We start from the raw sequence: 15,168 nt of genomic DNA on the forward strand, positions 1-15,168 counted from the left end.
CACACTGTAGGTTTTAAAGAAAATTCTTTTGGTAACTGTTCAAAAACTATGGTTACGATATAATTTTGCTTTTGTACTTATTATTTAGGAGTATTAGGTACTTTATACTTTTAAATGAGGTAATTTTATTTTTAAATTATTTTTTTGAGGAACAAAAAGCTTCTTTTGTTAATAAACCATTAACTCTATCATTATATGCTAACGTGACATGTCTATGAGGCTCATGTACAGTGATAGGTATGACTTTAATTATATCTTTTGTTGCTAGATTGCCTCGAAACTCTTTTTAAGAACGTTGAGTATCTTAAAATATTTTTTTAAGAATACTAGATACCTTAAAGTCTTATTAAAATAAAATTTAATAAATATTATTAAAATATTAAGTATTTTACTATTTAATAATTTAAATATTATTATTTAAATATTACACTACTCAATTTAATATTTTATAATTTTTTATTAAAATGAAGGGAATGAACTTCCAAATTAATGAAGAAATTTTTTCTTCTTATCTTTTCATTTTTTTTTGTTAAGTAACTTTTTTGTAGGACATTAATGAAATAAATAATATATTTTAAATAAATATTTCTGTTGTCATTTTGTTGGTCCTGATCGTCATATTTTTTATTTTACTCCTAACACTGTAACGTATAGAGAGTATTAAATTTGGATAGTGTAATATTCTAAAAAAAAAATCGTTACTTGATCAAAAAAATTAAAGAACTTAATCAATATTAAAAATATAAGTAAGTTTCAACACGTACAAAAAGCAAAACGATTTAGGCACTATCTTGAAAAGAAGATTGAATATCGATATATAAAAAATAAGAAGTCATCTATAAATTTATAAAATACTGGTTTAAGTTGTTAATATTTAAAAAGTAATTTATAAATTTTGAATGAATATTTATAAATAATAATATTTAAATTACTAAATATGAAAATATTTAATATTTTGACAATATTTATTAAATTTTATTTTAATAAGACTATAGGGTGCTCAATGCTTCTAAAAATAAACTTAAGGGTGTTCAACACTCCTAAAAAAAAATTAAGGATAAATTAGCATAAAAAAACGTGGTCAAAATTTTACATGTCACTGTATGTAAACTCTATGCACATGCCATATCAGCATATAATGGCAAAATTAACAATTCATCAATGGAGGGGCTTTTTGCTCTTCAACAAAATAATATAGGGGTAAAATTGCTCCATTTAAGAATATAGAATGTTTAGCATTCTTCCAGATAAATATAGAGACAAAATTGGATTTTAATTTTAAAAATTATGTTAACTCTTGAATTAACTATTATGACATTTTCTAATCAATTTTTTCTTTTTGTTCTTTTATGAGCCTGTTTGGATATGCTTTTGGAATTGATTAAATGCACCAAAATTATGCTTTTAGTAAAACCCACCCAAATACTTCCATTTTTATCTAATGGATTATTTTAACCCAACCCACGATTTGGTTTAAGCTAGAAAGAGTAGCTTCTAATAATTGATCATGTCTTCTGGAGCAATTATTGTCTGTGAAAAATTGTATTCTACCAAATAAGACCATCAATCGTGTGCAACATGAGAATGCTTCTTGCACAAAATCAAAGACAATTCTTTGCCACGATCTCCATCTCTTCTCTGCTGCGACATCGTCTCCTCATACCAACGTCCTCCATCGTCCGACTTCATCAACAAGCCTCTCCTTCCTCATATGGTGTGGCATCCTCTCCTTCCATCGTGTCTTCATCATCTTCCTTCAACTTTTTCCGATTTAATTCAGTGGTCCTCTACTGTGGGTGCTCCTTAGTGACACCCTCTATACTACGAGGATAATATAATATACATGTTAAATCTTAAAACCATTGTCCTTTATTGTAATTTACAAATCTAAAATTGATTTTCACTGAAATCATCTAAACATATTTAATATTATCAAAATCAATTTTAAAAAATAATATACAAACATAATTACGTTATAACACAGTAATCAATTATGCCCAAATAAAATTCAAGCACACCCTATATTTTTATATGAAATGTACACTATTTTAAGAAAACTTAACATTTTTTATATTGAACTGAAATAAAATTAATTTTTTAGATAACGAAATGATGAAGTGATAATAAAAACTATGCAAATTATTTTTTGAAACATCAAAGAGAAATCTTTATTGGGTAAAATTTTCGTACATAAAAATAATTAATGTTCAAAGTCATATATCAAATAAAATTTATAAAAATCATACATATTATTTATAAATTACAAATATGGTTAATCTCAAACTTTTGATGCATAAAAGAAAATATATTCAGTACAAAGAATCATAGTTTTCATTGTACTGATTATATCAAAAAATATAAAATATTGTTAATTAAATTTTATTTTTAATAAAGCAGTTATCTATTTTTAAACTAACCATGTCTTTTTATATTTATCTCTATTAAACATCCTATAATAAATATAAAGTCATTATCAATAGAGGCATTTTAAAAAAAATGATAATGAATTCATTTCAAAAGATAAAAAATACTTTATATTTTTTAACATTTAATTTTTTAAAAAATATTTTATATTTTTAAATAAAAGGAATAAGTCATGAGCATAAATCAAATATATATATATATATATAATATGGCTCAGTTTTTTACCTAAAAAAAAAAAATTATGGCTCACTGAAACAGGGAAGTACAGGCCGTTGTGGATGTCAGCGTGATTGATTGTACGTTGGTACCCTTATTAGTATTATTTTTCCCTCCTGCGCACAGCTATTTTCTCGTTAGATGTAACTTTGATGAAAACACGTTCATATTAAATATGAGCACTTATTTTTAATTAATACTTCTATTTTATTTATAAAATATATTTTAAAATATTATTTAATTTTATTTATATGTTATGATGTAATTTTTTAAATTATTTTTTATGAAAAAAATAATTTGATATTATTTTTTAAATTTATTATATATAAATATATTTAAAATTTTATTTAATTTTTTATATTTTTTAAATTTATTATATAAAAATGTATTAAAAATTTTATATATTTTTTTATATTAATAATAATGAGATTGATAAAAATAATTAAAAAAATATTATTATATTAATGATGAATGAAGTATGCACGATCAGTTTATGTTAAAAAATAAACGGTGAGGCAGAGAGAGATGGGTGAGTGTTGTCTTATTATCAACGTTCAGGTAAATGAATAGTAGCCACCACCACTGTTCCTTTACTCTCTGACGGCTTCGTCCAATCACTAATCATTACTGTCAATTCTGCCCCCTCTCCTTTTTTAATCCTCTTTCTTTACCTCTTTTTCTTCTTATTTGTTCAATCATCCCATTCTTTTTCATTCTTTTTCTCATTAGCCCCAATTTTTGCAATTCCTTGCCTCTACCTCTTCAAATTTCGCTCTCATAATTTGATTTTGGCTTGATATGATCCCCACAATTTCAAAACAAGTTTACTGTTGATAGATGTGATTATATTTATAAATAAACAAATATTTATGCAGACTGACTTATTGAAATAATCATTGTGCAATTTATTTATTAATTATACTAAAATTTTATCAATATATGTTCCCGTCTTTGAAATTTTTTCTTAAATTCTTTCTTTGTTATATTGATTTATTTGCTCAAAGTATCTTGTTTTGATAGATTATTTTATAATATTTATTTTTTATTTTCCTTAATTTTCCTTTTAGTAAAGCGACTAGCGTAAAAATTCATTTAAAAATGCAGACTAAATTTCATTCCCAAAAAAAAATAAAAAATAAAAAAGACCTAGTGGTAAGAGAAAGAACGGGCTGCTTCCAGCGCAGCATGGCAAAATGCCAAAGTATAACAATTTTAGGACCAAAATGCAAAATTCACTTTTATTACTAATCTCCCCGCCACAAAACGAGTAGAGGGAAGGAGGTTTTGAAGTTCGAAGTTCCACATTCTGCTTCTCTCTCTTTCTGACATTTCCATTCTCGCATTCCTCAATCGCTTAGGGTTCTCTTCCTCACTTTCTTTTCCCCACCCACTGGAAAATTTTCTTTGGATCATTGTAAAATGGAGACGGATGATGAGTATAAGAGGAAGGCGGAGATCGCTTTGGTAGTCATTGTGGTGCTTGCTTCCCTTGCCGTGGTTGCTTTGCTTGTTGCACTCAGCTACTATTGCTACATCCGCAACAAAGTCGCCCAGCGCCGCAAGAACCGGAAAGGTGAGCTACATTTTCCGTCTATGAATAATGATCTCTCTCTCTCTCTCTCTCTGTTTTATTTTTTGTTGGCTTGTTATAAGGATTAAGGACTCTTTGCTCGCCAAGACTCTCTAACTAAATACAGGAATTTAGTGGCATTTATTTTTATGATGCTGGAAAGGAAATGAAGATATGTTTTGTGGTAAAAATACGCCTTTTTATTTGCTTAGAAGCCTTCTCTAATTATTTCTGGATTTAGTTTTTTTTTTAATTCTTATCGAAAATGTAGTCGCCTCGCATATTCAGGGAAAAAAACTGATAAAATAATTTATTTTGGTGGACTTCAATCACATGTTACACAGCCTCTCCATAAAAATGAAATCTGTTTTTTGATTCTTTATGGAATTTTCCAAGAAATGGTGAGATTCGTCAGTACAATTCTCTCAGCTTCTCCCCGGCCTTCGTTTCCCCGCCTGTCAAATGGTTGTAGAATAGTAATTGACCCGCTATTGTAAAGAATAGTATATGTAACATGATAATGCGCTTGATGATGTAATGTTTATAGTGTACACTAATTCATTTCTGTTTCTATTTTTTTCCAATTTGTATTTTTCTGAGAATATTCAGAAATTGGAAACTTGATATAATTATTTAATGCTTTATCCTGTTTGAAATTCCAATCCTAATGATTCACATAAACCAGATACAATTTTATTCAGAACATCTTTCTTGTCCAAAATTATGTATTTGGTTGTTAACTACTACGTCTCTACCATGCATCTGCAAAATGACGGCTTACATACTGATAGGGTTTGCTTTATTTAATATTATTTGAAGATTTTGACAATAGCGAGAAAAGTGAATTTGCAAATCTACAAGTTGTTGCTGAAAAAGGACTTCAGGTGTTCACTTTTAAGCAGTTGCATTCTGCAACTGGTGGCTTCAGCAAGTCAAATGTGATTGGTCATGGTGGATTTGGATTTGTTTACCGGGGAGTACTCAATGATGGCCGGAAAGTTGCAATTAAATTCATGGATCAGGCAGGAAAGCAGGGAGAAGAAGAATTTAAAGTAGAGGTATTTTCCTTCTTAAAATTTTTTGCTTGTAGCTGTCTGTTTCTTTGGTTATCGTGGGGATGAGGGTACTCAATAGCTCACATAGAATGTCTATTATGTAATCCGAACAGTGAACATGAGGGGCTTTAATTTGTCTCTACTTTTTGGGCCAAGAATTGGATTTATAGCAACCAATGGCTCGTATTGGTCATGCATTTCAGAGTTGGGTTGAATTGTTTGGTGATGTAGGTTGAATTGCTAAGTCGGTTGCGTTCTCCATATTTGCTGGCATTACTCGGGTACTGCTCGGATAATAATCATAAACTGCTGGTGTACGAGTTCATGGCAAATGGTGGTCTGCAGGAACATCTTTATCCTGTCAGCAGTAAGTAATTGATCATTTACAGTAAAAGTTGATCGAGTATCTTTAGTTCTTCGACATATGAAGTTCAAGTTCCATGAATGGACAAGGCAATAGTACTTGCAATTTATAATTCAGTACGGTATTTTCCCTTCTCAATCAATATCCCTATTCCTCAGTCCTCACCCTCGCCTGAAATTCTGGCTTTACCTCCTCTGCTTTGGCTATATATGAATCAAAACCCTTCCCCCCTAACTGCTTAACTCTGTTAAACTAATTTACTGACTGATGTTTATAGTCATTCATATAACTGATGTTTATAGTCATTCATATAACCTCATGAAATTAAGAGGTTCTGTGCTTGAAGCACTGAAGAAATGAGTTGAAGCTATTCATGTGAGTGATTGATTTTACCTTCACGTTTTAGAAATATTTAGCATTTGATTTCTTGGTCTTTAAGACATGCTTCCTGATTTGCAAAACTTAGCTCGCTGAAAGCCTTTCTATGAATTAATTTTTCGCATATTCCATGCCTTTTACACAATCTGGCCTACGACCTTAAAGAATCTGATGAGTGAGAACCTTTTTTTGGGGGATAAATTGAATGTTGAAATGCACTCCATGATCAATAAAGTCAATATGTAACTCCTGAAGTTTGTGGGAGAATTCTTAGGCTGGTTTATTTAATAAATCAAATTCTTGTAAAAGTCTTGGCTGTTGAACTGAAGACTGATTTTACATGACATGTGAGGCTGTTAAGGTTAGTCTCAAGTCTCAATTCTTGTTTCTAGGCCTTTAGGGTTATTGAATAATGTTTGTAATGGCTATGTTAATGATAGGAAAGGGAATACCGTTGGCAAGATCATGGATGTCTTTACCTGCCAATGGCCTATTGATCTTGTGGCACCAAGTTCTCTGTGCTTGTGAGAGATTGCGGGTTCAATCCCACTTGCTTTCAAGTTGCTTTAGCTTACTTGTTATGCTAAAATGAAAATGGATGTCTTTATATTCCTCCATTTTCTTTTCTGCGATTCTATTTTTCTCTCAACCTCCCCCAATTTGAACTCTATGTAGACCCTATTGTTATGCCCATGAAGTTGGATTGGGAAACCCGTTTACGAATAGCACTTGAAGCTGCCAAGGGTTTGGAATATCTTCATGAAGATGTCAGCCCCCCGGTGATTCACAGAGATTTTAAGAGCAGCAACATTCTTCTGGACAAAAAGTTTCATGCAAAAGTTTCTGATTTTGGATTGGCTAAGCTTGGATCTGATAAAGTTGGTGGACATGTTTCCACTCGAGTCTTGGGAACGCAGGGATATGTTGCTCCTGAGTATGAAACTTAGTTTTCATTTGCTATGAAGTTATTAATGTTGTTATCATTGTTCCCTTACATCTGATAGTCTGTTATTGTTGTGGTTGACGGTCCAGATATGCACTAACAGGGCATCTAACCACAAAATCAGATGTATACAGTTATGGTGTTGTTCTTTTGGAGCTGCTCACTGGCCGAGTACCGGTTGACAAGAAGAGACCACCAGGAGAAGTTGCTCTTGTTACCTGGGTGCGTTCACTAGTTTTTTCTTTTCACTTCTCAAGTTAACAGTGCGTTGGTTCTTGTACTCAGTGCAAATTCTTCAATCATTGAAATAAATTCATGCCTACATTTTAGTTCTGGATCAAAGTGGGTCTCCTTAGCAGTATATTCCTGTATCAATATTTATTCTTCTCTCACAGTTATTTGTCCTGTTTCTATTTAGGCTCTGCCCCTTCTGACTGATAGAGAAAAGGTGGCAACGATTATGGATTCTGCATTGGAGGGTCAGTACTCCATGAAAGAGGTTGTCCAAGTAGCTGCCATTGCTGCAATGTGTGTGCAATCAGAGGCCGATTACCGGCCGCTCATGGCAGACGTTGTCCAGTCATTAGTTCCGCTTGTGAAGACTCACCGATCGACCTCAAAGGTCGGAAGCTGCTCTAGTTACCATGCGAATAAGTTGTCGCCTGCTCAAGATTCAGCAAGAGCTAATGTATGACACTGGTGTAAGAGGAGTATCAGTATTTGCTTATTTAACCTAGGTTTATGGACTGACCAAAAAACAAGTTAGGTTTGCGTATCTTTCATAGTTTGCAGGGTTCTTTGTGTATCTTTCATAGCCTTGGGCCATATCTCTGGCAGGAACGATAATTAGGTTGTAATATGGTTCAAGTTGTATGAGAGATTTGACTTGGCTAAGTAAGTTTACTTTGCGCTGAAAAGCTACTTGTTTTAAGACAGCCGCCAAAAAGCTGTTATTGTATTATATGCATAGTATGATGAAATTGTTCTGTATTGATAGTGCTCCCCCCGTTCTTTTTTATAAAAGATAAATGACTGAATCATTAAGATCAAGAAGTATGATTGAAACTATTTAATTTTCTTTCCGAAAATGCCCACAATAGATATATAATAGCAACGGTTCACCGTTTCTCATATTTATGGGAGGAAAACGCTCCCATTTTATAAAAGGAATGAAGAGAGTATACATTTCATTGGCCAGAAAAATTTTATATTCTATATTGAACAACAATTTATTGGTAAGATATTGATATTGATTAACAAAACTATTGAACAGTTTAGATTATTATACCAATACTTAATCATATTTGAGCATGATATAGATACTATCATATTGCAACATTTCAGTTTTACCCATCATTATTTTTATTAATGATGAGTAAAGTGATAAAAAGTGATATTTCACAAAAAATTGAGTGAACTTTTTTCTTTATTTTTTTATAATGGAAGGGAAGGACAAGAGAGATATTAATATTTTCTTCTTGTTTTCCAATGTGTATAAACTTCTTATAATTATTATTTAATATATTTTATTTTGTGTTTCTATTTTCGTGAGTATAAGTTATTTTTCTTTCCTCAATTATTTTTGTATTCTATCTTTCATAATCATTCATGCTTTTTTTATTGTGCATTATGTCCTAAATTTTAAAAAAAATACATTGTGGAGTTTTTTGAATTGTACATGAAAATCAACAGATGCGTTTATTTTACGTAAAATGCTCGAATTTATTATTTTTAAATATCATAGTTAAATAAGTATAAAAAATTGAGCTTTACCTTCACACTGGACTTGAACAAATTTTTTTTATCTATTTTTCTTTTGATGACTATGAAAACTGTCGAATATTAAATTCATTTTGAAATATCATAATTTTGTTGAGTTTAATAATTAATATTAATTGTATAATTAAAATCTGAATTGATCGATAATCTCACCAATAAAAAAAGACGTCTTGCCTCTGCCTATAGGAACAAGAATGGAGCAAAGATGCCCTCATGCTAGGGACATAATCAAATTAATAATATATAAACAATCTTTTATTTAATTATTTATAATATTAGATATTAAAAAATAAAAACATATTTTGTAAATTTTACTGTCACAATTTTAAGATTTAATTATTGTATTTTTTAAAAATACTCATAATAAATAAATTAATTTACATTTAATTTTTAAATAAAATATTTTATTAAATAAAAAAATATAAAAATATGATAATAATTTAAAAATAATTAACTATTTTTTGAAATAGTAAATTTTAATTAAAAATATTTTATGTTTTTTAATAGGTGAAACATCAATGAAAGCAGCCACAGGCCCACAGCCCACCAAAGAAGAAAAAATGGGGGGCATGTGGGACCATCAAGGCAGCTGGTCAACGAAGAGATGATAAAGACATTAGGAGAACAAGTTGACTCATCTTCCCGTGCAATCATTATTTAATTCATGGACTCAATCATTAATTGTTAATAAGCATTTTTACTCAACTAATATTAGATCAAAATATAAGAAAAATATAATTATTTATTCTCATGACTTTATCAAATTTTATTTTAGTCTATATAATTTTTCAGTATTTTTAATTCATATAGTTTTATAAAGATTGAGTGACATTTATTTTTTAAATTTTTATAAAATACTAAAAAACTACATGGATTAAAAGCAAAACCCTATAAAATTATAAGAATCAAATATTATATTTCTCCCAAAATATAAGTAATCAAATACATTTAAAATTTTTTTCATTTTACCCCTTTTATTTATTAACATAGATCTTTGTATAAATATATATCTCTCATTTATAATGGAGTGTATTGAAAATTAGAACTAGGGTAAAAAGGAAAAACAATGGTATCATTTGGTTACTAAAAATGAATGGAATGTATTGAAAAAATAAATAAAAAAAGAGATAATCAAAAGAAATAGTGAACTACATTCATAAATGAGAGAAGTAATTTAATTCACGAGGTTCAAAATTATAATTTATAATATTTTTAGAAAGTGTGATGATTCACACATTTATAATATATATTAATGAGTTTCATCATATTTTTCACGAGAAAAATAGTGATTTAGTTTATTTTTGTGTTAATTTTTTTAATTTATTTCATTCCTTTTAAATAATTAAATGAGATTAATATATATTTTTATAAAAATGGAGATTTTACCCGTAAGTGAATTTTTTTAAAAAATTATTTATATTTTAGATCCGAGGAGTATCAATTACAGTGCAAGATACGATCCACATACTCCTAACAGACAGTCCTATGGTTATAGAACGGTAAAGTAGGAAACACACCCTCCAGTCCTAATTACAAGTACAAAATAAAGACATGGTAGTTAACCTTTTTCCCAACTTACCCCTTATTAATTACAAAAAGTTATTCGCATGCTTTTAATTTTTATACAGCACTTTATTATGATCATTTGTTTGAGTGAATGATAAAATTTGAAAGTCATATTTTCCTCTACAAGTTCAAGGTATCAATTACAACTTTTTAAAAATCCTAAAAATAGTTGATTTTATTCTATAATTAGGATAGCAGTAAGATACTCTCCTTGTCCTATTTATAAGCTCCTTGTCCTATTTATAAGAAAAATAGAAAAAATTAATTCTAACCCTATTTATAAAAAACTTCACTATTTGTTATGTTTTTCCCATGGACTAAGTTGGGAGAAATGTATTATATTGTAAACAGGTATAAAAATAAATAGGTTCAACGTTAAAGTGAAATTATCTTTAATTAGCGTTTTTTAATAATATAAATGTATAAAAAAATATAATAGTTTTTCAATTTCTATATATTGGCGGTCATTGGTCGTCCATGTGAATTCATATTCACCATCATAAAACAACGAACAAGTTGGCAAACAGGATGGAGACACTGTTCCCCACCTTGAAGTTCCAATTCGTGGAATAGCCATGACTGTGACATTGAGGCGTGTTTGGTTGACTCGAATTTTTAAAAGGAATTTTATCTTCCCCTTCGCAACATAAATTTTTGGAGGTTTCAGGCCTATAAAATTTTAGATTCATGAAATGAACCAAGTGGAGCCAATTGTACATGAGATACACAAGCCACCGGCAACTACTTTCTAGCTTTAGCATTATAAGACAAATTTTTAAAACATCATGTTAAAAAATATGAGACATTTTGAATCTTTTAAAGTGCACTCCCTTTGGTTTCTATAAGACATCTTTAACCACCTCACCAAAACTAATAAAATGTGATTAAATCATCAACTTTGATTGAAAATAAAACAAACTTTCAACTTTACTCATATTTAAATAAAAAAAATTAAATTTGCATTACATTCTCAATTCTAGCTAATGATTTAAAATATGAGTAATATTGGAAAAATATTAAGGACAAAAATTTTTTCTTGAAAGCACCCTATAATAGGAAGTACAAGCACGCACACGATCATTATAGAAAAAAAAAAGATCAATAGATCTGTTTGGGTTAAATATGAAACGTCGCTCAAATAGATCACGAGGCTAGTTGGGCTGAGTAATCGAAACGTTAGGCCCAATATAAATAAAAGAGGCTGGCCCCGAAGCTCAATAAAGTCCACAACAAATAAACATGCTGAAATTCTGTCAATTTCAAATATCAGACCATTAGCACGAAGATACGATCCTAAGTAATGCTGAAATTTACGCCCAAGTAGTTTGGTGAAACGAGCTGTTTATCAAAATGGAAGGACCATGCCATAAGTTTCATAGGATTCCTAATTCTTCGGTAGAACGTGCTAAATCTCAAAGAAAAGGCTCCTGTTATTAGACACTATAAATAGAAAGAAGAAAAATAGAGAAAGCTAGTCAACACTCGATCAAGACTCGCATACTTTACATTCATTAGCCCTTTTTAGTTTTTAGTTTTTAGTATGTAATTTTTACACTTCAATTAAATTACACACTTGTTCTACCAAATCTTCTATCTTTTTACATCCGAGCGAATTGTGGTAAGGAAACTCAGGATCTTTTTTGTTATCTATTGAGACTTAGCATCTCTAGCATGCCTAGTATTTATTGTTCAACCACAAATAAGATCATTGTAACTGTTACCTCTCAATCAAAACAAAATTAAAGTAACCAAGTAAATGAAGAACATATTGAGCAAAATAGTCAATTTTTCCCCCTGGAGGCTTGCAGCTTCCCTTATGAGTGAAAATGGTGATGTGACAGAGACTATGAAGATCATTAGAACTACTATGAAATTATGGATCCAATAGAGAATTGCCCTTAAGCATGCAAGCCTAAAGGAATGTAGATCCTTGTGACTAGCTTTTCAGATTAAGAACCTACTCAACACTTATCATTATTGAAAAGGACTTGTGCTCTATAAGTGGCAATTATACCTTTTTTTGAACTTTGTGATCTTAAAAGTCCATTTGTCTCTAGAAACCTATGATGATTCAAAAATAAAATGCTTCAAGACCTCCTTTGAGTTAGAAGTCACCAGCAAGAATAAAGTTGGCTTCCATTGATAGGCATTCTTGATAAAGCTTAATTGCGCTTAAAGTTCCTGGATAACTTGAGATAGGGAGAATATGAAATCCACATGAAGTATTTGATTTCTCTTAAACCAAATTAAGTGAAAGAGAAGAAAGATTTATTCTTGCTCTGGAACCTTATTATCAAGATATAATGCTTCCCTTATAAATATGATCAAGTCAACCAATCCTAAGGTAGAGATAGAATAAGAATAGATAGAAAATAGGCCATACCAAACGACTTTAGTGAACGAGAGTCACAGAAGATGTGTTGTAAGGATATCACAATCACAACCATAAACACAGATGCTAGTACATGATGCTTACTAAGTATATCCCCACTTGGAATAGCTTTGTGAACAAGTTTCTAAATGAAGGGTAGAGTCTTGTGAGGAAGGTTTAATTTTCAAAGGAAAGACCAGATGTTGGCATCATGATAAGGACTAGCTACCTCAAAGTACATGGAGAGCATTTTATACTTATTTTTGATAGTATAGGAACCATCCATCCATACCAATTTGTTAGACGAGTCAAAAATGAAAGGGGTATCTGAATTATTTGATCAACATTCTTAAGGCTATAGGTTTCATTTAAAAGAGAAACATTCCACTTAACCTTCTTCCAAGGTTGTTGTGAAGAGATAACTAGGTTATAGATTGTATTAGGCTAATGCCTGTGCATAGTAACTACATTTAAAGGTCTCCACTATTTTCCATAAGCGAAAGGGATCAAGCTGCCATTACTTACTTGCTAAGAAAGATGAGTGATCATTAAGGTGTTCCCCAAAAGAGAGTGGGACTTAGATTAGTAGATTCTCCATATTTGTTTCATAATAAGTGGTAAATTCATTAATCTTCTATTTTTCAAACGTAAAACCCCTAAATTTATAGATCCAAATAGAACTTTCTTTTAAGTGAGATGAATATTTTTCTTCCCTTCTCTAATACCCCAAAAAAAATCAACTAGTTTAAAAGCAACGATGTCACAAATTTTCTTAGGTAACTTGAGGCAAGAGAGAACATATATGTTAGATATAGATAATATAGGTTTGATTAGTGTGAGCCTAGATGCCTACTATGAAAGAACTTTATATTTCCAGGAGGCAATCCTTTTATCAATAGATTCTAGGACCTACTTTATGATCTTTTGCTTATCTTCAGCTACATCAATTCAAGTTCCCAAGTACTTACCAAAAGATGGGGAACATTAGATTTCAAAGAATTTTAAGAGTTCTTCTTGAATCTCCACCAATATATTAGGACCTAAAAGGAGTCAGCATTTATGAAAGTTACATCCCCCTAAAACCCAGACTAATGACAAAAGCATCAATAATATCCTTTATAACCTAAACACTAGAGCAGGTATACTCAAAAAAGATGACTGAATCATCGACACAAAGTAAGCGAGATAGCGAAAAAGAGGATTGACAGATTCGAATACCATGAAAGGACCCATTTTTTCTGCTTGAATTAATAGACATGATAAAACATTATCATTAAGGATAAAAACATATGGAGAGAGAGGATCACCCTGCCTTTTCCATTTCGATGGAAGATGGATTGAGTGAGTTGACCATTGAAAATGATATTGAATTCAATCGTGATGATACATTGCAGAAGGAGATTAATCTATTTGGAAGGAAATTTTATTCGCATAAGGACAGCATGAATGAACTCCCAAGAGAGTCTATCAAAGGCCTTAGAGAAATCCAACTTAAGAGCTCCAAGTTTGTACCTTTTCCCTCATGCCATGTGAATTTGATTAACCAAATCAGAAACAACTAGAACATTGTCTAAGATGAGCCTTCTATTAAGATAAGCACTTTGGAAGGGAGAGATTAAATAAGGCAGAACAATCTTGAGTTTGTTGCCAAGGACCTTGGAGATAATTTTGTAATAAACATTACAAAGGCTTATTGGTCAAAGATCCTTAAAAGTCATAACATTCTAACCTTTACGAATAAGAGTGATGTCTGATTTATTGAGAGCAGTTAGAAGGAACTTAGATTGCCAAAAAGATATTACCATGGAATAAATGTCATTGCCAACTATGACCTATAATTGTTGAAAGAAGTTGGCATTAAAACCATAAGGACTTGGAGAGCTGTCCTTTAGAAGGTTAAAAATAGCATCCTTCACTTCTAACAAATTAGGTGAGGTCAATAATATCTTCAAGTTCGAGGAAGTGATTTCAGGCACATTAATAAAAGAGAGAAATTGAGATAAATTAGAGATATCATGAATCAACAATCTAGTAAGTAGGTCATTAAAATATTTCTAAGAAGCAGAGACCAATTCATTTTGATCATTAACTCAAGAGTCTGGATTCAAGTAAAGTCGTCTTATATAATTTTTGTTTTTCCTTTTGTTCGCCATCATGTGGAAGAACTTTATATTTCTTACACCCTCCATCTTCCATTTAATTTTGGCTCCTTTTGTTCCCAAAAGCCACTCTAACAATCATAAAGAAACTCAAGATTATGTTGAAGTTGGGAAATTTGTAAAGAAAGGTCTTCATTAGAATGATTCAAACTGTCCTTTATTAAAAATATGTTGCAACTCGTGTTCTAAATGATGAATTTGTACATCTAGGTTTCCAATCTTATATGTGCTCAAGAGGATAGACTTGACATCATAACTACAAGCTTCCTATTAAGTCTGAAACTTGGGGATCCAGAAAAAAATTGACACCAACTTGAAGATACACTTCTTTGCAATAAAAAAG

General features: G+C 30.6%; 1 protein-coding gene across 1 annotated transcript; it reads left to right on the forward strand.

The window, feature by feature from the left end:
• Window positions 1–3,924: 3,924 nt before the first annotated feature.
• On the forward strand, window positions 3,925–7,940 carry LOC129314233 (probable serine/threonine-protein kinase PBL7). Its single transcript, XM_054957596.1, has 6 exons — window positions 3,925–4,213; window positions 5,030–5,268; window positions 5,497–5,632; window positions 6,683–6,941; window positions 7,040–7,172; window positions 7,369–7,940. The coding sequence occupies exons 1-6, from the start codon at window positions 4,060–4,062 to the stop codon at window positions 7,642–7,644; spliced, it is 1,197 nt and encodes a 398-aa protein (XP_054813571.1). The 5' UTR covers window positions 3,925–4,059; the 3' UTR covers window positions 7,645–7,940.
• Window positions 7,941–15,168: the final 7,228 nt, after the last annotated feature.

The sequence above is a fragment of the Prosopis cineraria genome, unplaced genomic scaffold (genome assembly GCF_029017545.1).
Source record: "Prosopis cineraria cultivar Desert tree isolate PC_DT_omini unplaced genomic scaffold, ASM2901754v1 PC6, whole genome shotgun sequence".
Lineage (NCBI taxonomy): Eukaryota > Viridiplantae > Streptophyta > Magnoliopsida > Fabales > Fabaceae > Prosopis > Prosopis cineraria.